Below are 23644 nucleotides of genomic sequence, written 5' to 3'. Positions count from 1 at the left end.
TTCTAACAGCTCGGTTCTGAATTTTATCTAGTTGTTTTAATGCAACCTCTCCACATCCATTCCACAAAGGTGAGCAATATTCAAGCTGAGAGCGCACATGACTCTTATAAATTAGAGCTAACTGCTCATCAGCGAAGAAGTTACGGACTCTGTACAATAATCCAAGTTTCTTTGAGGCGGTTTTAGGAAGTGATCTAACATGAGAGGTCCAGCTGAGGGCATTGTTAAGTGAGACGCCAAGAATTTCAATACTTTTGGAGATGGGAATATTAGTGGCACTGAAGGTGATGTATGAATCTGGCAATATCTGTCTATTAGTAAATTGTACATATTTAGTTTTACTACCATTAAAAGAGACCAGGTTGTTTTGTCCCCATTCACTGATCGTAGATAGGTCTTGATGTATGGAGATGGCTGTACTGAGTTGAGAGGTAGAGATATTAGACTTTGAATATAGGTGTCTGAGTGTGAATGACCTATGTAGTGTTGAGTCATCTGCGTATGAATGCATGGGATTGTGGGTGACAGATAAGAGATCATTATCATGAACCACGAATAGGGTTGGCTCAAAAACTGACCCCTGCAGCACGCCGGCGTTAATTAAATGGAAATTGGAATCTACATCATCTACTTTTACTCTTATTTTCCTGTCACTAAGATATGAAGAAATCAAAGGAACAAAAGACGTTAGTCCATAGCATGGGTGTTTGGACAGCAGGGAACAGTGCCATACTCTGTCGAAAGCTTTCGAAATATCAAAAGCTACTGCATGAGTTTCTCCATGTAGATCAGTTGATTGATGGATGGTATGAGTTAGGAGATTGAGTATGTCTATTGTGGATCTTTCGTGGCTAAAACCACATTGTCTATCACTAATTAAGTTGTTGGATTCAAGATGTATATTTGACACATGTAATTATCTGCAGTATGCATTACAGAAACAGTTACCAAAGGAATGCATTACCACAAACTATAAGGTATTTCAACAGACCATAGAGCATTATCACAAATTTACAATATATACGTTAGTCAGACCATTGATACAGCATAATAGGGCAGAGGTGATATGACTAATGAGCTTATGTGTCAGCATTTCATTATAAGCATATAAAGATACCATATTTTACAATACCATAATTAATAAAATACACTAACAATCGTTACCTAATTCTATTAACCATTAAAAGGCAATCAGCGTTTTATACAGTACATAAAATGGTTATGTCGTTGCATTAGTGACAATGACAGTATGGCATATGGAACTACAAGTGTTTGCAATTACACATGCACATTTTGCACAAATGATGTGCATTACACGTTATATAGTATGTCCTGTGACATACGTGTGTGGTCATCGTTACTAATTTTAGGTGTGGGGGAACACCGGTCCCCAAAGGTAATTACATAAATACTTGTAGATATGTGCATTGCAACTTCTACAATAGAAAGAAAATAAGGTACAGTATCTACATACAATATAGCAATGTTGTAACATAACATGTGTGTTTACCTGAATTACTGCGATCAATATACAGTATATATATATGTGCGTATTATCCACAAAATCATGGATCCTAAACAATGCGCCAAATGCCCTTTGTACTATATTGCAGACCGCCTGTAACAGAGAAATAGTAAAAATAGCAATATATCTAAGAACATAAATATAATCGTAGATGTCTGACGATCTTTCCTCTTTTTACAGACAACACAGGCATGGCCTCGCGACGGCATGTTACCAACTCCTGTAATGACATTTCGTACTCCCGCGACCATTATGAAACATCGTATAAGGCGCCATATGACGTAGGAGTCTGCTTCACTGCAGACGACACACGTGACGGTGGCACCATCTAGCACTACCCGTCCTAACTAAACGGTGGCTAGTTAGGACTTTATGGCTACACACTGTGTGGACGAGAGTTCACCCTCCATACTTCTCTCCTCCTTGCTTGATTCTTCTGACTTCTCTACTCTCTGGCTTCGGCTTTCCTGTCATTCTCTGACTATATATATGTGAGCTGTTTACTATCCCTTAATTCTTCTGAATTCGACTATCTTACTTCTATGACGGAACACATCCTGTCCGTTTCTCCTTTCTCTGAAATCTCCATTGTAGGGAGATTTCAGTGTTCACCACCACCTTTGGCTCTACTCCCCTTTCACTGATCCACTTGGTGAACAAGCCTACATCTTTTCTATCCTTAATGACCTAATGCAGCTTGTACAGCACCCTACCCGTATCCCTGACCGCCTTGGTGAGAGTTCCAACATACTTTACCTCTTCCTTGCAACTAATCCTTCTTCATACACTGTTAATCATTCCTCTCTGTTGGGCTCCTCCGATCTCAACCTCATTACCTTAACCTATCCTATCAATCCAGTACAGCCTGTGAACCCTCCAAAGAAAAACATCAGTTGTGGCACTTTGGAGCTGCTGATTGGGAGGCCCTCAGGCAGTACTCCTTTGATTTTCCCTTGAATGGTTATTGCTTCCATGGCTGAGATCCATCTAAGTGTATCTTCAGCATTTCCGTGGTTATTCTCTCGGGCACGGAAACATACTAATGCAAAAAAGCCTTGGTTTAATCATGCTTGTTCTAATACTGTCCATAACAAAGATGAGGTCCTATAAAAGGTAGCGGAGCCAACCCATCCCTGAGTTTTATGTTTCTGCCCAGAATTGTGTTAAGTCTGTTCTTCGCCCTGCTAAAAATAATTTTATCAATACTAAATGCTCACGACTCTGAAACTCGAATTCTTCCCGCTCCTTTTGACACCTTGTCAAAAACCTTTCTAACAATTTTCCCTCAACATCCTGCGGTCCTGTTTTCTACTCTGATGGCTCTGTAGCTATTTCTTCTACTTATAAAGCAGATCTCTTCACTCAGACTTTCTCCTCCAATTCCATCTTAGACGTTTTCGGTGCTGTTCCTCCATCACTTCCCTCCTCTCACTTCATCATGGCTGACATTAAAATTTCTTCAGCTTATGTATTTTCTGCCATCACTGGCCTCAATATTAACAAGAGATATGGGTCTGATAGGATCCCTCCTGTTGTCCTCAAGAAGTGTGCTCCTGTGCTTGCCCCCTACCTAGGTAAACTCTTTTGCTTTTGTCTGTCAAATTGTACCTTTCCTTCTTGCTAGAAGTTTGCTCTTATTTGGCCAGTACCAAAAAAAAGAGTGACCATTCCCAGTCCTCTAACTATCGCCCAACTGCGTTAACATCCTGTGTCTCAGAAGTTTTTGAGTCTATTAACAGAAAATTTTTGAAGCATCTTTCCTATCACAACCTTGTTTCTGAAAGTCAGTATGGGTTCCGTCAGGGACACTCCACTGGTGATCTCCTCACCTACCTTTCAGACTCCTGGTCATCCTCCTTTTGGGACTTTGGTGAAAGCTTTGTCATTGCACTTGACATCTCAAAGGCTTTCGATCGAGTCTGGAGTAAGTCTTTAATATCCAAACTGCCCTCTTATGGTTTCTTTCCTTATATCTGTACCTTCATCTCTAGCTTCCTTTCTGGTAGTTCTATAGCTGCTGTTATAGACGGCCACCGTTCTTCTCCTAGATCTATCAACAGTAGTGTTCCTCCAAGCTCTGTCCTATCACCAACTGTCATCTTTTTATTCATCAGTGACCTAAGCTGTAGATCTGACCTTATCTACTCATATGCTGATGATTCCATCCATCACTTTTCCATTCGGTTCCTGCAACTTCCATCTCAGCCCCTAATGTCTGACTTGGCTCGTATCCCTGACTGGGGTAAAAGTAATCCTGTTGTTTTTAATGCATCAAAGACTCATTTCTTACACCTATCAACCCAACAAAATTTTCCACAGGAGTACCCACTAATGTTTAATAATATTCAGCTTAATCCTGCATCATCCTTAAACATGCATGAGATTTCATTCTCTCGGGATTTGTCTTGAAAAGATCACATTACATCTCTTGTAAAATCTGCTTCCATGACATTAGGTGTGCTAAGCCTACTCCTTACCTTTTTTACCCCTGCACAATTGTTGACTTCATACACGGGTCTTGTCTGCCCCTGTGTAGAGTACAATTCTTAAGTGTGGGAAGCCTCCCCACATACAGCTCTTCTCAACAAGGTGGAGTCAAAGGCTTTTTGTCTCATTAATTCTCCTTCTCTTACTTGCTCCCTTCAACCTCTGTCTCTTCGCCACACTGCTGCATCTTTATCTCCTTTCTATCGCTACATCATGGTCACTGCTTCTGTGAACTGTCTGCTTGCATCCCTCCACCTCTACGACGGGCACATAGCACCCGTCTAGCAACATATTCTCATCTCTGTTCTCTCGAACCTTCTAATGCTAGAGTTAACAGTTACTCCCAGTCTTCACTTACACAACAGGTCAGCTCTGGAACTGACTCCCTCTGTTTGTATTTCCTACTTCCTATGATCTCCAGTCTTTCAAACGCACTGCATCCAGGCATCTCAAAATGAAACCTTCTTGGTATCCAGATATAGGGAAAATCTTAGACAAATTCGAAAATGGGTCAAGGTCAAGGTCACCAAAATGGCTGCAAAAGGTCAACTTGTTTTTATCGTCCACCTTTAGCACCATTATATCTCATGAACGGTTTGAGGTATCAACATGAAACCTTCAGAGTATCAAGATATGGCTTAAATCTTGGACTTCGCCAACAGCTAATTCTGGCGGGCGATTAGCATTTGGTTCGTGAATGCTTTTTTTTCATTGAACAATGTTTACGACGTACTTTTGTACAGTATTCGCAACCACATTACCACAGAACCCAGCATTTTAGCCCCCTCCTCCGTTTCTCTCTCTCTCTCTCTCTCTTTCTCTCAGATTATGATGGTAAATCACTCCACTAATCCAAAGTTCACACTACACCTTCCTCCCTCCTTACACACACACACACACACACACACACACACACACACACACACACACACACAAATTGGCCTTGTGCCAGTGTGAGGCAGTCAGTGCGGTAGGATAGCGTGAGTGTGAACAGTCGTAATGGCAGCGTCAGCAGACACCACCACCACCACACCGTCATGCACCCTCGCAGGCAGAATCGCTCTCGTCACAGGTAACATTGTATGCACTTTATCATATACAGCAGCTTGACTTCATCTGTTGATAGAAGTGTTTGTTAATTTGTGTTTGCTACTTTTCCAAGCTGGAGAGGGATGCCTTCATGTGGTGGCACCGACATAGCCGGTCGGCTAAACTGCCTATCCCTCAGCTGCATCCCTAACCCCCGAAAGTGGGATGGTGAACTGTCTGAGAAGGACAGTTTCAGCCTTCAGTCCACCAGGTTCACGTTACAGATGAACCAGGGGCTACAAGGACTGCTAATAATACTGCTGCTGCCTCAAGATGTTTATTGTTAATATTGGAGAGCGTCCCCTATAGTGATGGATAATGGAGGGAATATACTCGTATTACTCCACCATTTCGAAAATACTCCTATACTACATAGGAAGATCTGTAAGTTGCGAGGGTAAAAGGGAATAATACGTTATCGGTGAGGACTGGGTAATTCTTCTGGCTCAAACTACAATAGTTTTCAGTAAGAAATTTTACTTTAACAAATACCTTGCACAGAAAGTGGTGTGAAATTAATGGTAAGTTCTTCAGTACGAGAATCTCCCCTTAAGTGAATAAAATCGTCCGTCAGCTGCAAGAACAGTGTACAAAAAACGCCAGCGGATTGAAAGGTTAATGGCAATGAAGAAAAGTTTTCATTTACATAGTTATAATTGTAAGCAATGTCAACATTTTACATTTAAAAACAGATAACATGCAACATAATATTAATCCTTTCACGATGGTAACGTATCAGTACATTTATTTTTGGAAACTCTCGATAATTTAATTCATTTAGGAAAGAAATTTTACCATGAATGGAGTAGTGAAGGTTTTATTTCATCAATATAGTGGGAAAGACCTCGTCTAAGAAATACATTTAGAAATAAAAATTTAATGATAACTGAATAAAAACTTACGTTAAGGTGTAACACGAACAATAAAGTGGTAAGGAAGATGAGGCACAGAGTGGTGATGCTAAATCAAGAGCTACAAATACCGCTAAATTTGCACTCACAAACAGCTAGAATGACACTAAATCACCAGAGGTGTTAGGAATCTCCCTTAGCCGACGAGAATACCAGCCCAGGTCAGTCGTGTACAGATGATAACACAGCAAGTCTCTTAGCCGCCACTGCAGGACAAGTTGTTTGTAGTGTATTCTTGCTGTTGCCACACGATTTCACTCCACCTGGGAGAGCGCCCTAACACTGAAAGAGTTAAGGAATGATACAGCACACCCTTCGAAGCGAAGACTTTCTCTTAAGCTGAGTACAATTGTGAGATAGGTAAAGCATCAATTCCTTACTCTGACTGAAGGGGCTAATGATGATACGTGTTTGATATTTTATTCTATAGCTACCGCCAGGCGATTAAATATAGCTTAGGGTGATTGAAGGTGATGAATATCCAAGCAGTGTGCTGACTGTCTTCTCAGTTTTCTTGTAACTGTTATTATTTATTGTAAAAGCTTTCAGATAATTTCATGAAGAAAATACCAACACAAGACGTTAATAAACCCGGTGAGAAAGTAGCTTACCAATTAATTTCTTTTATTATTAGGCCTCTTGGCCGGCATTTTTTGAAGTTCTTAAGTCTTTAGCCTCTCTCTGGCCGTAGGTCTGGAATTTTACGTGCGTCCCTGGCCGATGCCGGGGCCATTATCTGAATTTGTAACTTGATTATTTTTCTTACCATATTGAAGAGGAAGTTCAGACGCACCTAACAATGCAAATCCCAGCTTCCTAGACCCATTCTGTGGCTGGCAATGGAGCGCGGAAGTTGAAGAAATATCGGCAACGGATATCCGCCCCAGTGGTGTATTGCTGCTCTGCAACATCACACGTGTTGTTATATTTTTTACCCCAAAACAATGTGAATGGTGCTGAAATGTTGCGCATATATTAGATATGATGATATCGAATGATTTGAATACATAATATGTTTGGATTGGCTCGAAAAAACATATGAATATTTGTTTCCCATTTTTTATATAAAATATGTTTATGGCAGTTTCGAGTTATTTGCACGTTAGCGTTGTGAGTATGGTTGGAAGAGGGAGTGCAAGGGTTAAATATTCAGTCCTATATGATAAAATTGCAGGTCCCCCCGGGGGTAGGCTCTCCCACATGGGATGAATGTGGATGGTCGGGTGGATTAGCACCTGGTCAGCTCAGATTAGAGGTAGGGGAGTGGAGGCACTTTTAGCCCCTCCCACACCACCTGCATGGCTAAAATAGAATCATAATGCAGGTTCAAAACTATGAATATGTCAAACTATTTGGGAGAGAGAGATAAAGCAGAAATAAATACGTATACGGACGGGGAAAAAAAAAAAAGTATTTTCCCCGTAATAACACGTTTACGTTTCTCTATAATTTTACTTTGTTACTTTTGCAATGTATGTTGCTGTCTGTGTGTCATGAGTGTGGGAAAGTATGATATTTTCTGCGTGGGTAAGGAAAAAGGGTAAAACTGTATGTTTACCTACACTTCACATGGTGCGGGAGAGGGATACCACTCATCACCATTCTCGACTACTCCCCACCATACTCTCCACCTCCATGTCAGACCCAATTTGATCCTTGTTGCTCTCTCCCCCACAGGGAAACAGCTCCACCCCTGATCTCAGAGCTGGTGAGCGGCCTACGGGCCCGGAGAGGGCAGTGCTGGGTGGGGGTCAGGGCAGGGAGAGAGGCAGAGCTCTGACGTCCACTCATCACAGAAGTGCACGGTGTACTGACATGTGGGGTGTATGGGAATGTGGGGTAGGTCAGTCTCAAGAGTCAAGCCATTCAGAACGTTCATTCACTTCCCAAAATTTTTTGCCTTTTTTTATAGGCTGCGCTCAGATGATGCCTGAGGTCATTTATCGGCTAAACGTCGTTCGACGCCAGTGGCCACTGTGGGGTTAGAATGACTCAAAAATCCTTTTGAGCGTTCCTAAACAGAGAAATCCCAAGAATTATTTATGAAACCACGTAAGCACTGTGACTTCTCACATCTCAGGGCCCAGTTAGGAATGGTGGGCAGCTGTCAAGAGGACTTACAGAGTTTCTCACAAGCCCTACGGGAGGCAAGATGGCTGACCAACAAACACTCCGAGTGTGTTGCCCACGTCATTTTCGCCCTTGCAGAGACAGTTGTGATGTACAGAATGATGATACGCACACACACACACACACACACACACACACACACACACACACACACACACACACACAAAAGATATGCTGTTATCGTGTTGGTCCCGTGTATACAACTGATTTAATTTGGCATGTGATTGACAACCATACTGAAGGCAGTCAAACTGTAACTGCAGAGATGGAAGTGGCACTAACACTGAGATAATTAGCTACCGGGAAAATCAGTAGAGCAATACTGAAAAGAGCTCATGCAGGTTACGGTGCTATATCACTCCACTAATCCAAAGTTAACGCTACTCCTTCCTCCCTCCTTATCCACACACACACACACACAAGCACACACACACAGTTTGCAGGTGGTCTACTGTCTTGAGGCAATAGTGTTAAATTCCATGAGAATATCTTGTACATAATTTCCAATACTCCTCATCCAAAGGCAGCCGCTAGTTGGCGTCCATACACCCAATGAAGTCAGCAAAGCTAATGGTGGGTATACCGTATCTACTATTTTGATTTCGGATAAAGCTAAATGTTGTCTGAACAACCTAACTATTGCTGAACAACCCAAGTTTTTCCGCCATAACTAACTAGCTATTGTATGGCACCTGCGGATGATATATTCTTCTTTAGAATCTGGTAACCATTTGTAGTGCTGGTTAGATTTTCTTATAAAATTTTGATGAGGCCAGTGTAATGCAATGATGGTTACTGGGCGCTGAACAAATACTTGAGATGCAACAGGCAGTCACAGTGATGGCGGCAAAACACCATCTAGTCCAGGATAACACTTATTGCGTGGTGATAACTCTTCATCACCACTTACTTGACTGGCATATATAGGTCATAGTCGAAGTAGCTAGGGAGAATTTATAAGACATCTTCCTTAGTAATACATTATATCTCGGTATCCTCTTATTTGTTACTGATATCAGATGTGGCAATATTAAAACGTTGCAAATAGCTTTCAAGATGAAGTTAGTGGTCATTAAGCAAAAATAAAATAATATCTCTATCTATCTATATACCTAGGCTGCTTCCCCCAAGGAAAGGGAGGTAGCCGAGACAGGACGACACACTCTCCATTTACTCATCCATTCAAACACATTCATTCGCATCTTAGCCCCAAGGGGAGAACGGACAGATCCTCACCACACCACACCGCACAAGGGTCAACTGCACAATGCAATCAGCGACATCCGCAGCAGGGCCCGACAGCAGAGCTGGTTTACCCATGCCACATCATAACAGACCCATCCCCTTATCCGCACCTGACCTGAATAGCTGATCAGACCAAATGCGGGAGAATATCCCTCAGGGCTGCGTCATCACTTATTCATTCACAATTTCTCTCCATTTATTTCTGTCACGCACAGCCACTCTTCCTTGCTCAACAGACATCCCTCTCGCATCCAGTGCTCTCTTCACACTGTCCATCCATCCTATTCGTGGTCTTCCTCTCAGCCTTACACCTCTCACATCAGATCTAGTTATCTTTTTCACCAATTGCTCATTATCCATCCTCTCCATATGCCCAAACCATCGCAACACCCTCTGCTCAACTCTACCAGCCATCTCCCGAACAACTCCAGTTGTCCTTCGCACTTCATCATTTCGCACTCGATCCATACGCGTCACTCCACACATACTCCTCAGACACTTCATCTCCATTACATTCAAACTTTTCCTCTCTGCTACACCCATATTCCATGTTTCAGCCCCATATAATGCAGTCGGTACCACAACACCCTCATACAACCTTCTCTTTACATCCATTCTAAGCGAATGACATCTAAACACTTTTTTCATTCCTCCCAGCACCTTTCCTACTTCATTTATTCTAAACTTCACTTCTGCATCTATTCTTCCATCCACAGCAACATGTGACCCTAGATATTTAAAACACTCTACCTCCTCAACCAACTCGCCATTCAAAGCTATATTCATCCCCCTACCATCTACCAACCTCGTACACTTCATCACTTTACTCTTATTCTCATTTACTTTCAATTTCCTCATTTCACACACCCTTCCAAACTCCTCTACCAACTGTCTCAATCTCTCCTCTGAATCAGCCACCAGTGCAGTATCATCTGCAAACAGCAGCTGCTTCAGATTCCACTCTCCACCATCAACATTCACCAGACTCTGACCTCCACCTAAAACTCTTGCATTCACCTCCCTTACAACACCATCCATGTAAATATTAAACAACCAAGGCGACATCACACATCCCTGTCGCAGCCCCACTCTCACAGGAAACCAGTCACTCACAGCATTTCCCACTCTTACACACGCTCTACTATTTACATAAAAACTTTTCACCCCTTTTAGTAACCTACCATCAAGTCCATACAATCTTAAAACAGTCCACAAAGCCTTCCTATCATTTCTATCATATGCTTTCTCTAAATCCATGAATGCCCAAAACACATCCTTGCCTTTCGCTAAATACTTTTCAAACACTTGTCTCACAGCAAACACCTGATCCACGCATCCCCTCCCTCTCCTAAAGCCACACTGCTCTTCACCAATCACTCCCTCTGTACCCTCTCTAACTCTCATAATTAACACTGTACCATAAACCTTACCTACAACATTCAACAGACTTATACCCCTAAAGCTAGTACATTCATACTTATCACCCTTGCCTTTATACAACGGGACCACACAAGCACTTGCCCAGTCAACTGGCACCATACCTCTCACAAAACACACATTCAACAATCTTACTAACCAGTCAACAATAGTCACTCCACCACCCTTCAGGCATTCCACAGCACACAAAATAAAACAAAATAAAATAAATTAAAATAAACCGCTATGGAAGATGTGCTAGGAAACCTGCCACGTCACATAGAATAAGGCGTTAAATCTCAGGGCAGATGAACAGTTTGGCGAGACGACACCGCCTTTGTTGACTGTACGGCAGCCTAAGTCTTTGGTAACCAAGCAGTGTGTAGTTGTGTAAAATTATGCTGGTCAGTAAGATTTCTCAAGACCACACCGTCATACTGTTAGTTTCCCTGTTATCATCAGATTGGAGAAGTGCTCACCGGTTCTGTATTATCACTAATCCTTTCAGTCCGATGTAATACTGTTAATATTATATTTGCTACCACCAGGCGATATCAGTCAGCTTAGACGAATTGGAAAGGTTTGATACAGCACTGATTAATCCCTTGATACATAATGTTTCCCCGACTTTGAATACATTTGTATGAAGGTAACAAGAACAATGAACAATCGGAATGAATGGATTAAAATGTGCTCTTGAGTGTCTGGTCCTACGGTATAAGGTGGTCTCATGGAGTTTGTATACAGAGCCGTGATGTATGGATGCTGGGACAATTACAGAAATAAATATCGATTCACTTTATTATCATCAATACTGGGACTTGTGAGCAATGACTTTCAAAACCCAGTGATGCGATCCCTGGAACTCAAGAGTCTGCTCAGAATATTGCGTGAGAGTTTGATAATTGTTCTGCTAAAAAAGCAGAGCGATATTACTATCCACCATTGTACATTAAACTGTAATATCAAGACGAAAACCCTGTACATCTCAAGAAGCACTGAGTACTGAATGACTACTGTGCAGCAAGCGGAGGGCACTGAGCACTGATGAACTGAGTCTGAGAGAGAGAGAGAGAGAGAGAGAGAGAGAGAGAGCACCGGGTGCTGACTGACTGAGAAAATTGTTCACTGAGATAGCAGAGCACTCACTAGATATAATGCTAGATATTTAAAGTGTAAATTTTACTGTGAACTGATTACTGCCTGTCACTTCAGGCGGCGGGAGCGGCATTGGGCGTGCATGCTGTCAGGTGCTGGCCAGGGAGGGCGCCCAAGTGGTGGTCACTGATATCAATCTTCAGGCGGCCAAACACACCCTCACTCTTTTGCCTGGTGAGTCACTTGAGTCACTCTCTTGCCTGGTGAGTCACTCTCCTGCCTGGTTAGTCACTCTTCTGCCTGGTGGGTCACTCTCCTGCCTGGTGAGTCACTCTCCTGTCCATTGCGTCACAGACTAGCCAGAGGTAAAGTTATGTTTGCATGATGCGCCGTTGTGTTCAGTGTAATACTATGGAGAAAATGGTCAACATAAGCAACAGTCTGCTGACAACACTCTCTCTCTCTCTCTCTCTCTCGCGCTCTCTCTCTCTCTCTTTCTCTCTCTCTGTTAATCAGTGTATCTGTCTATCTAATTAAAATTAAACACACACACACACACACACACACACACATATATATATATATATATATATATATATATATTGTGTGTGTGTGTGTGTGTGTGTGTGTGTGTGTGTGTGTGGAGAGAGAGAGAGTAAATTAACGTGTCGGTGGTAGGTATACTGTACATACATTTACGTCACTTAATATTGTACATACAACTTTTCTTAAATGAGAAGAAATGGTCATGTTTGAACTTCCCAAGCACTGGGATACAATTTTTGAGTGACTCATGCCACAGCTGTGAACGCATTAAGCTCACCCACTCCCCTCCCACCCTCTCACCCAGTCATTATCTCTCTCTCTCTCTCTCTCTCTCTCTCTCTCTCTCTCTCTCTCTCCATGAAAGCTTTAGCGCTGCTTAAGTTAGTCTAACAAACCTCAATAAATACATGGTTCTCACCTTACAACGCCAGTTCACTCAGTTCACTTTCTTTAACTAAGGGCATTCTGACAATAACATGATTATAAATATCAGGCTGATAACTTTCTGGCCATTGGAGTGGCATAATATGGCAATTATTCAGCACCAGTAAAGTACTCTGTTACTGTCATGGGTGATGTTTACATGTCCTCTCTAGTTCCCTCACCTTGACTTGGCCAAGATTTTCGACCTTTGGCGGCTTATGTGGCTCAGTGGCAGAAGACAGTGCTACGCCTTTATGTCCGTCCCATAGCAGTTCCTCGTGACTAGCAACATATTCCAGTGTTAATCTACAGTGTTGTTTCAACTTAACATTTAAGAGGGGCAGTGACAATTTTAGGCCAAGTTAGCGTGAAAAGAGTATAGTTTCCCCAGCAGTATCTGTCTCTCTCATTGATGGCTAGAGATGCCAACTACTAATTTACATCAGTTCATTAAATAATCACATTCACAGACATAGGTATGTTATTGTTTGTATTTGTATAAGTTTCATAAATAAAGCTGTGATGCACTATCTTAAACAGTGTTAGCCTCACATCCCTGGTCAAGAATTGCTTCGTGAATAGTCCATGGCGTAGGTTGCCAGGCCATCAAGTTCTTAGAATTGCTGCATTCCAAAACCACAGACTAAGGAATATAAATAATGACAACTAATTCTTCATAATCGTATGTAATAATTTACGAAGTATTTACAGTCTTCTAACCTACAGTACCGTGTTAGGTGCGGTAATATTTAAGAGTCAAGGTTTATTAGACAATCAGTCATTTGTCATAACTTTTTCGTTGGCTTTACAAAGTGCCCGAAATTTAAACCTTTGATCTGTGACACCTCCTCTGCACTGACACCAGTGGCACTATACTCAGCTCGAAAAAAAAGAAAAAAAGAAAAAAAAAAAAAAAACGGTACAGTAAACATCGCCGGCCTGTTCATTGCATCAGCCAATACATGCAGTCGTTATAGATGAATAATAAAGAAACTTCACTGCATTTTGACTAATCTTGTTTATTGGTACTTAATCTTCCCATCCATGGCTTTTAATATAGCTATGGAGTTATTCTGCATCGTACCACATAACATTTTTTTTTTTTCCAAAATACGCAAAGTGTGCATTGATGGTGTTCTTGTTTAAAGACAGTTTGTCATCTTACAGTTTTCTTGCATTTCCACAGTTATTGAGCCATTGACAGACGAAGGTTATCACATCAATCTTTTCTTCCGTCTGGAGTCCAGAGAGTCCCCAGTATGATAAAGGGGGTTGGGGAGAGATAAAAGCTGGAAAAAAGTGAAGCTGTGAAAAAAAGAAATAGCTGCGGTATAACCCTGGACAATGTAACCTGCCACCCTCTGTGACCACCCTGGACTTAACCCTTTAGTAATCTGTTCCTTGAAATTAGACCACTGTCTCATAGCACAAGAGTGTTGGCAGACGTACCAAACCTCACGTACCAATTTTTACATCCTCTATGAACAGCAGAACTGATGGAGAAGTTAAAAAAAAAAATGTTGATAGACGATTTGTTTATGTCAGCTAACCTCCCCTACCCACCAACACCTATATCATAGTTGGACCATACTAGGCTCCAGGTGGAAGAAAAGAGTGACGCAGTTACCTTCGTCTGTGACTGTTCAACAAAGGTGAAAATGAAAGAACAATTTTGGAAGATCACAAACGGCCGTTAGATGAGTAAAAGTCCGTCATTGAACACACACACACACACACACACACACACACACACACACACACACACACACACACACACACACACACACACACACACAAATATTAATATATGCCATACCATCATCTAATCCTATGTGGCTCCATAAGGAGCATAGGAGCCTGGGGCTACTCAAGTTAGTCCTGATGTTTAAGATGAGGGTGACCAACCTCACTCATCCCTGAGTGGCATAACGTGAGGACTAAACCCCAACCACACCTTGGATATAAACCTACACAGGCTCAATCCGATTGGAGCGCCTTAATTACCCATTAAACCACCAGGCATCATAATTTGGTTATATGGTTACCACCCAGCGTAGTTTTTTTTTTATCCGAGGAAGAAGGAACCAAAGGCCATGAGCCCGCAGTAACAGTTCCCTCCAAGAGAAAAACAAAATACAATAGAGAGCCAAATTCAAGATCCGATTATTTTGAGATGCCTGGACACACTGCGTTTGAAAGACTGGAGATCATAGGCAGCAGGAAATACAGACAGAGGGAGACAGTTCCAGAGCTGACCTGTTGCATAAATGAAAGACTGGGAGTAACGGTTAACTCTTGCATTCGAGAGTTGGACAGAAAAGGGATGAGAGTTTGCTGCCAGACGGGTGCAACGCGCCCGTCGTAGAGGTGCAGGAATGCAAGCAGACAGTTCAGAGGAGCAGTGACGATTAAAGTAGCGATAGAAAAGAGATAAAGATGCAACAGTGCGGCGAAGAGACAGAGGTTGAAGGGAGTCAGTAAGAGGAGGAGAGTTAATGAGATGAAAAGCCTTTGACTCCACCCTATTGAGAAGAGCTGTATGTGGGGAGCCTCCCCACACATGAGAGTTGTACTCCACACAGGGGCGGATAAAACCCCTGTATAGAGTCAACAATTGTGCAGGGGTAAAGAAAGAGCGGAGTCGGCTTAGCACACCCAATCTCTTGGAAGCAGATTTTACAAGAGATATAATATGATCTTTCCAAGATAAGTCCCGAGTAAATGAAACCCCAAGCATGTTCAAGGATGATGCAGGACTAAGCTGAATATTATTAAACATTAGTGGGTATACCTGTGGAAGATTTTGTCGGGTTGATAGGTGTAAGAACTGAGTCTTAGATGCATTAAAAACAACCATATTATTTTTACCCCAGTCAGAGATACCAGCCAAGTCAGACATTAGGTGTGCCATAGCCTCATCCCTTGTTTGCTGAAGTAACTGTTGAGATGGGCGTTGCGGGAACCGAATGGAAAGGTGAAGGGTGGAGTCATCAGCGTATGAGTGGATAGGGTTAGATGTACAGCTTAGAAAATCATTGATGAGTACAAGGAAGAGGGTAGGTGATAGGACAGAGCCCTGAGGAACACCACTATTGATAGATCTAGGAGAAGAACGATGGCCGTCTACAACAGCGGCTATAGAACGACCAGAAAGGAAGCTAGCGATGAAGACACAGATAGAAGGATAGCAACCGTAGGAGGGCAGTTTGGAAATTAAAGATTTATGCCAGACTCGATCGAAAGCCTTTGAGATGTCAAGTGCAATGGCAAAGCGTTCGCCAAAGTCCCGAAAGGAGGATGACCAGGAGTCTGAAAGGTAGGTGAGAAGATCGCCAGTGGAGCGTCCCTGACGGAACCCGTACTGACGATCGGAAAGAAGGTTGTGATAGGAAAGATGCCTTAAAATTTTTCTATTGAGAATTGACTCGAAAACTTTTGAAATACAGGACGTTAAAGCAATTGGACGATAGTTGGAGGGTTGGGAGTGGTCACCCTTCTTTGGGACTGGCTGAATGAGAGCAAACTTCCAGCAAGAAGGAAAGGTACAAGTTGACAGACAAAGGCATAAGAGTTTGCCTAGGCAGAGTGTAAGCACAGAAGCACAGTTCTTGAGAACAACAGGAGGGACCCCATCAGGCCCATATGCCTTGTTAGTACTGAGGCCAGTGATGGCAGAAAATACATCAACTGAAGAAATTTTAATGTCAGCCATGAGGAAGTCAGAGGGGGGAAAAGATGGAGGAACAGCACCGGAATCGTCTAAGGTGGAATTGGAGGAGAAAGTCTGTGCGAAGAGATCTGCTTTATCAGTAGAAGAAATAGCTACAGAACCATCAGAGTAGAATAGAGAGGATGATGAAGTAAAGTTGTTAGAAAGATTTTTGGCAAGGTGCCAGAAGGAGGGGGAAGAATTCGAGTTGAAGAGTTGAGAGCATTTAGTATGGATGAAATTATTTTTAGTAGAGCGAAGAACAGACTTAGCACGATTCCGGGCAGAAACATAAAGATGATGTGATTCAGAGGTGGGTTGGCTCCGGTACCTATTGTAGGCCCTCTCCTTGTTGCGGACAGCATTAGAACAAGCGTGATTAAACCAAGGCTTTCTTGCGTTAGTCAAAGGATATGAGAAAGGAATGTATGCTTCCATGCCCAAGAGAATAACCTCCGTAATGCGCAAGGCACACTCAGATGGCTCACGGCCATGGAAGCAATAATCATTCCAGGGAAAATCAAAGAAGTACTGCCTGAGGGCCTCCCAGTCCGCGGCTCCAAAATGCCACAGACAACGTTTCCCTGGAGGGTTCACAGGCCGTACCGGAGTGATAGGACAGGTTAAGGTAATAAGATTGTGATCGGAGGAGCCCAACAGAGAGAAAAGATTAACAGAGTAAGCAGAAGGATTAGTTGTGAGGAAGAGGTCAAGTATGTTGGGGCTCTCTCCAAGGCGATCGGGGATACGGGTAGGGTGCTGTACAAGCTGCTCTAGGTCATTAAGGATAGAAAAGATGTAGGCTTGTTCACCAGGTGGATCCGTGAAAGGAGAGAAGAGCCAAAGGTGGTGGTGAACATTGAAATTTCCTAGAATGGAGATTTCAGAGAAAGGAGAAATGGATAGAATGTGTTCCATCGTAGAAGTAAGATAGTCGAAGAATTTTTGATAGTCAGTAGAATTAGGGGATATGTAAACAGCACATATATATTTAGTCAGAGAATGACAGGAAAGCCGAAGCCAGAGTGTAGAGAATTCAGAAGAATCGAGTTCAGGAACACGAGAGCAAGATGAAAGGTTGCGTATATATACACAACAGCCACCTTTGGCTTTGAAATGAGTATAGAGAAAGTAGGAGGATACAGAAAAGGGTTTGCTGTCAGTTGCCCCAGACAGCTGAGTCTCAGTTAGAAAAAGAAGGTGAGGTTTAGAGGAGGAGAGGTGGTGCTCAACAGAGCGAAAGTTAGAGGAAAGGCCGCGAATGTTGCAGAAATAAAGAAGAAGAGAGTCAGACAGTGGTTTCAGGCAACTCGAGTCGTCACCGGGAGAGGGGCGGATGGTTGGGGCATTTATGGTCCCCCCCCTGGGGACTCCGAGGCTTGGTGAAGAGACGCCATTTTAAATGCATTTTGAATATGAAGTGTAGTGTGTACTGTGTATGTAGTTTGGTGTAGATAGTTAGAGAAATTTGTACTGGAGAGCATGCTGGCCTTCTCCCTGTGTAACTGAGACACTGAAAAAGTTCAGCAAAGGAGGATGGTCAGGAACTAGTCCTGAGGGCTGATGAAACGGGAGCTCCAGCACTCCCTGTCATCAGCTTTCCATCCACCTCAGGAGTACTGCCCTGCTCGACTGGTGCTACAGTCTACTCCTGGTGTATAGGAAACCATTTGGCTTGTCACTCAGTGCAGTAACCCTTAGGCAGAAGGAAGGGGAAGGAAAGAAGGAAAGAAAGACAGAAAAGGGAGTGTAAAGTCACCCGTAGGTAGAAGGAAAAGGAAAGAATGAAGGAAAGAAAGACAGAAGAGGAAGGAAGAGAGGAAAGGACAGCCACCCAAAGCAGCACTACACCGAGTGAATGCATGTGAGCGCCGCCACCCCCACCTACCACTATATATATCATCATCATCATCATCAGCCGTTTGAGTATCCACTGCAGGACCGGCCTATCCCGACCGAGGTCGGGACGATACAGCCAATGTATCTCTACCGAGTGGCTTAGGCTGTCTAGTAGAGATTGTATGTAGGGTGAGAAGTGCTTGTAAATGTAATTGTAGTGTTGGAGTGGCTTTGGATTTGTGTGTAGTTTGTGAACCAAGTGTAATCGGCCCACGCAAGCCGACTGGGTGCAAGCATACTTTACAGTAAGCGACACTGGTTCAACCACAGCACCTCTTGTGTCCGCCAATGCAGTACGTGGCCGGGTGAACACTCCCAAAGTTTAATACCCTAGCGGGGCGCGAACCCTGGTCCACCCGTGTATAAAACGCACACTCTACCACTGTACCACAGAGGCTCCACTATATATATATATATATATATATATATATATATATATATATATATATATATATATATATATATATATATATATATATATATATATATATATATATATTGTCAGACGCCTTAATCCCGTTTGGGGTGGCCACAAACAAATCGCCTCCATGTCGCACTGTCCCCCGCCATATCCCTGTCCTGCTCCCAACTCACACACCTCTCTGTCATATACCTCTCCACTCCATCCCTCCATCTCATCCTTGGCCTCCCCCTCCCTCTCCTTCCCTCCACTTCACTCACATACACTCCCCTCGTCAGTCTCTCACTGTCCATTCTCTCCACATGGCCAAACCACCTCAATGTGTTTCTCCTAACGCTTCCTATCACATCCACATCCACAACACAATGCTCCTTTACATCCTCATTTGTCAGCCTGTCTCTCCATGTGGCTCCACAGGCTATCCTCTTAAATAACTCATTTCCACTCCTCTCTCGACTTGTGTCCCTCCAACAACGTCCAAGCTTCACTTCCATACGTTAGAGTTGGTATCACAATACTGTCATGTAGCAACTTATCACTTCCATGCTCACTTCCCTGTTTGTTATCACTGCTTTCAATGAACCAGCAACCTTTCTTCCTTGTTGTACCCTTTCAAGCACTTCACCCTCCAAACTTCCATCCTTACTCATCACACTACCCAAGTACCTAAACGTACTCACATTTTCCATTTCTTCATTATATATATATATATATATATATATATATATATATATATATATATATATATATATATATATATATATATATATATATATATATATATATATATATATATATATATATATATATATATATATATATATATATATATATATATATATATATATATATATATTTCTTTTATACAAAAATCATTAAAGACCAAGGCGTAGCCATTGTTCACTATTTTTCTGTTGATCTTTTCGAGTTTTCTTACACATTGTTTTACACTATGATTCAGGTTGTAGATAATATGTCCAAGATCCATGTCGTAACTATATTTTATTAATTATTTATTTTCATTTTTCGTAGGACGTTTCGTGTATCCTTACACATCATCAGCGACTGTAATATAGATACAATACACAATTACAAATGAACATTACACACACAATAACACAACTGGCAACACTACACAGCCACAAACACCCACTCACCCATACAACCTTCGCAGTCAACCACGTAGCTCATAGCTGACTACACCTATAAGGTTTGTCTCTTTTATCCATACACCTTTAACTGTAGCTCATACTTGACTTCACCTAAAGGGTTTGTCTCTTTTATCCATACTCTTGTAACTCTACACTTTTATTAGTCGTTGTTGTACATTTCAGTATATATATTGTATAGGTTTATGTTGTATATGTCATGTTTTATAGTGTATTGTATCTATATTACAGTCGCTGATGATGTGTAAGGATACACGAAACGTCCTACGAAAAATGAAAATAAATAATTAATAAAATATAGTTACGACATGGATCTTGGACATATTATCTACAACCTGAATCATAGTGTAAAACAATGTGTAAGAAAACTCGAAAAGATCAACAGAAAAATAGTGAACAATGGCTACGCCTTGGTCTTTAATGATTTTTGTATTAAAGAAAACATTCTGCCTAAATATACTAATATATATTATATATATATATATATATATATATATATATATATATATATATATATATATATATATATATATATATATATATATATATATATATATATATATATATATACATACACCTAGGCTGCTTCCCCCAAGAAAAGGGAGGTAGCCGAGACAGGACGACACACTCCCCATTTACTCATCCATTCAAACACATTCATTTGCATCTTAGCCCCAGAGAGAAGAAGGGACAGATCCTCTCCTCACCACACCGCACGAGGGTCAACTGCGCAGTGCAATCAATGACATCCGCAGCAAGGCCCGACAGCAGAGCTGGTTTACCCCTGCCACATCATAATAGACCCATCCCCTTACCCGCACCTGACCTGATTAGCTGATCAGACCAAATGCGGGAGAATATCCCCCCAGGGCTGCGTCATCATTTATTCATTCACAATTTCTCTCCATTTATTTCTGTCCCGCACAGCCACTCTTCCTTGCTCAACAGACATCCCTCTCGCATTCAACGCTTTCTTCACACTGTCCATCCATCTGTTTCGTGGTCTCCTTCTCAGCTTTACACCTCTCACATCAGCTCTAGTTATCTTTTTCACCAATCGCTTATTATCCATTCTCTCCATATGCCCAAACCATCGCAACACCGTCTGCTCAACTCAATCAGCCATCTCCCGAACAACTCCAGGGCCTGTATTAATAAAAACTTCTAGGAGTATTCCCAAAATTGCTACTAAAAGTGGTTGTAGCTGAGAGTTGCTTCTAAAAGTTCCTCCTAGGAGGACTGGTAGTAGTAATATCGCTCCTACCACGAAGTGTTACCAACACAAAGAATCTCTGCTTAATATATTAAAAAAATTACCATTACAAAGCCTTAGAGTATCAGTATGTAGTTAAAAAATGAAAAACTAGTTTTTATAAATAGAAACAACATCTATTTTATCATATATTATGATTCTTTACGAATGTCGATAAAATGGATAAACTGTAAACACATCGTGTGGTCAGCTGATCGTACCTGCTACCATCGGGGCATCGTGTGTACATGGTACAATGACCGTCACCAATGGCACAATTTCAAGATTCCAAGGCTGCAGATAAATTCAGGAGAAAGAGAAACTGGACGGAAAAAGTGTACGAGGGACCTTCACAAACCTCTTAACAATGTGTGGAGCAGTTAGAGCATAGAGTGTTTCCGTTATCACATTGCTCACTGATGGCTGCGATGGTCCAAAGTCATCACAAGTACACTGCTGCATTTTTCCAGTTGCAAGGTACCTAAATAGTATCAACACTTTCATCTCGGATGTGAGAGGATGGTTTCGATGTGTGGGTCTTTCCAGTACATCTCTTACTAAATCAGTAATAAGCAGAATGCCCTCACGATCGAAACGGTACCTTCTTACAAGTTCTTGATCATCATATTCCATGAATGCATCCTTCCGACCTCGAAAATTTCTGCGTGGTGGATGGTGTCGGTCAGCCATGGTCTATGATGTCTTGTCTCTTGGTGTTTGAGGGACGCAGCTACTGTGATTACTGTCACTAAAAGCCCTCCTAACTCCTTAAAAGTCCTTGTGGAGGACTTTTATTTTTTAGCGATTTTACGAGTAAACTTAGGAGTTGAAAGTAACTTTTAGGAGTACTTCTAGAAATTAGGAGCCAAATTTCATTTTGAGAGGAACTTTTACTCCTAGGAGTTTTTATTAATACAGGCACAGTTCTCCTTCGCACTTCATTATTTCTCACACGATCCATAAGCGTCACTCCACACATACTGTACTCGTCAGACACCTCATCTCCATTACATTCAAACTTTTCCTCTCTGCTACTCTCATGTTCCATGTTTCAGCCCCATATATATATATATATATATATATATATATATATATATATATATATGTATATATATATATATATATATATATATATATATATATATATATATATATATATATATATATAATATATTATCATCATCCGAACCTCCCTTCCCACCTTCGGGCAGGACGAGGAGTAGCACTGTCCAGACAGCCTAAATTTGCCCAGTCCAGTGGGCTACGCTTCCATTCACCCATCATTCAAGCTTCCGGAATCCTGGCTCTATCGGATACGCCAGAAACATTCACCACGTTCTGTAGCTTCACGAAAACGTTTCCGACAGTCAGTCCGGATGCTGCACGTTAAAAGGGGTGCCAGATCACTGATCATGCACTTCTCCTCATAACATTCATCCAGCCAGCTCGATCTCTTGTCAGTTTCCTAGCCTCATCTACTTTCAAATCTCTCCTCCTCACACACTCATCCACCATATCTCTCCACCTTCTCCTTGGCCTACCTCGCCTCCTCCCTCCTTCAAATTCGCCCATATATACCTTTTTCACCACTCTATTTTTATCCATTTTCTTCTCATGACCATACCATCTCAGTACACTCTTTTCGATTCTGGTGTCCACCGACTTCCTCACTCCACATCTTTCACGAATCACATTATTTCATATCCTTTCCACCCTCTGTACTCCACATATATTCCTCAGCAGTCCCATCTCCACTGTGCTTATTCATGACTTTTCATTTTCATGCCACACCATAGTTTGACATCCATATGTTAAAGCTGGCACTAACACTCCTTCATGTAAGCCTCGTGCAGCTGCACCACTGAAGCCTCTATATATATATATATATATATATATATATATATATATATATATATATATATACTGCACCACTGAAGCCTCTATTTGTGTGTGTGTGTGTGTGTATATATATATATATATATATATATATATATATATATATATATATATATATATATATATATACTGTATAGATAGATAGATAGGTATAGTATCTCCAGCAGCAGGTCAAGTCGCTTAATAGTTGTGCTGAAGGTTATGGATGGGAAAACCAAGTACTGATAAACAAATATCAGTTAAACTGAAATGCTTTTGTTTCATTCTCCTTCTATAAACTATATATTGCACGGTGTGTTTGGTGCAGTGAACAGGCTGACAATGTTGACCATGCTGACTCGACGATTTTTTTTTTCTTTGTGAGTATTTAAAACGCTGTTTCTATATGTGCTCAGGAATGCTCAGAATTAGTGGATCTCTCTCTCTCT

General features: G+C 41.7%; 1 protein-coding gene across 1 annotated transcript in view; it reads left to right on the top strand.

Annotated features, from left to right (window-relative positions):
• The first annotated feature begins 5009 nt into the window (after positions 1-5009).
• The window catches only part of LOC145394424 ((3R)-3-hydroxyacyl-CoA dehydrogenase-like), a 30736-nt gene continuing 12101 nt past the window's right edge, over positions 5010-23644 (top strand). The window contains exons 1-2 of the mRNA XM_080268291.1: positions 5010-5084; positions 12019-12135. Coding sequence (XP_080124417.1) covers positions 5012-5084; positions 12019-12135 — 190 coding nt within the window. The 5' untranslated portion in view covers positions 5010-5011. The remainder of the gene's footprint in view (positions 5085-12018; positions 12136-23644) is intronic.

The sequence above is a fragment of the Coenobita brevimanus genome, chromosome 27 (genome assembly GCF_032717465.1).
Source record: "Coenobita brevimanus isolate Jiangsu-jjx chromosome 27, ASM3271746v2, whole genome shotgun sequence".
NCBI classification, from domain to species: domain Eukaryota; kingdom Metazoa; phylum Arthropoda; class Malacostraca; order Decapoda; family Coenobitidae; genus Coenobita; species Coenobita brevimanus.
Note: the sequence above shows the minus strand (reverse complement) of the source record. Positions and strands in the feature narration are given on the sequence as shown.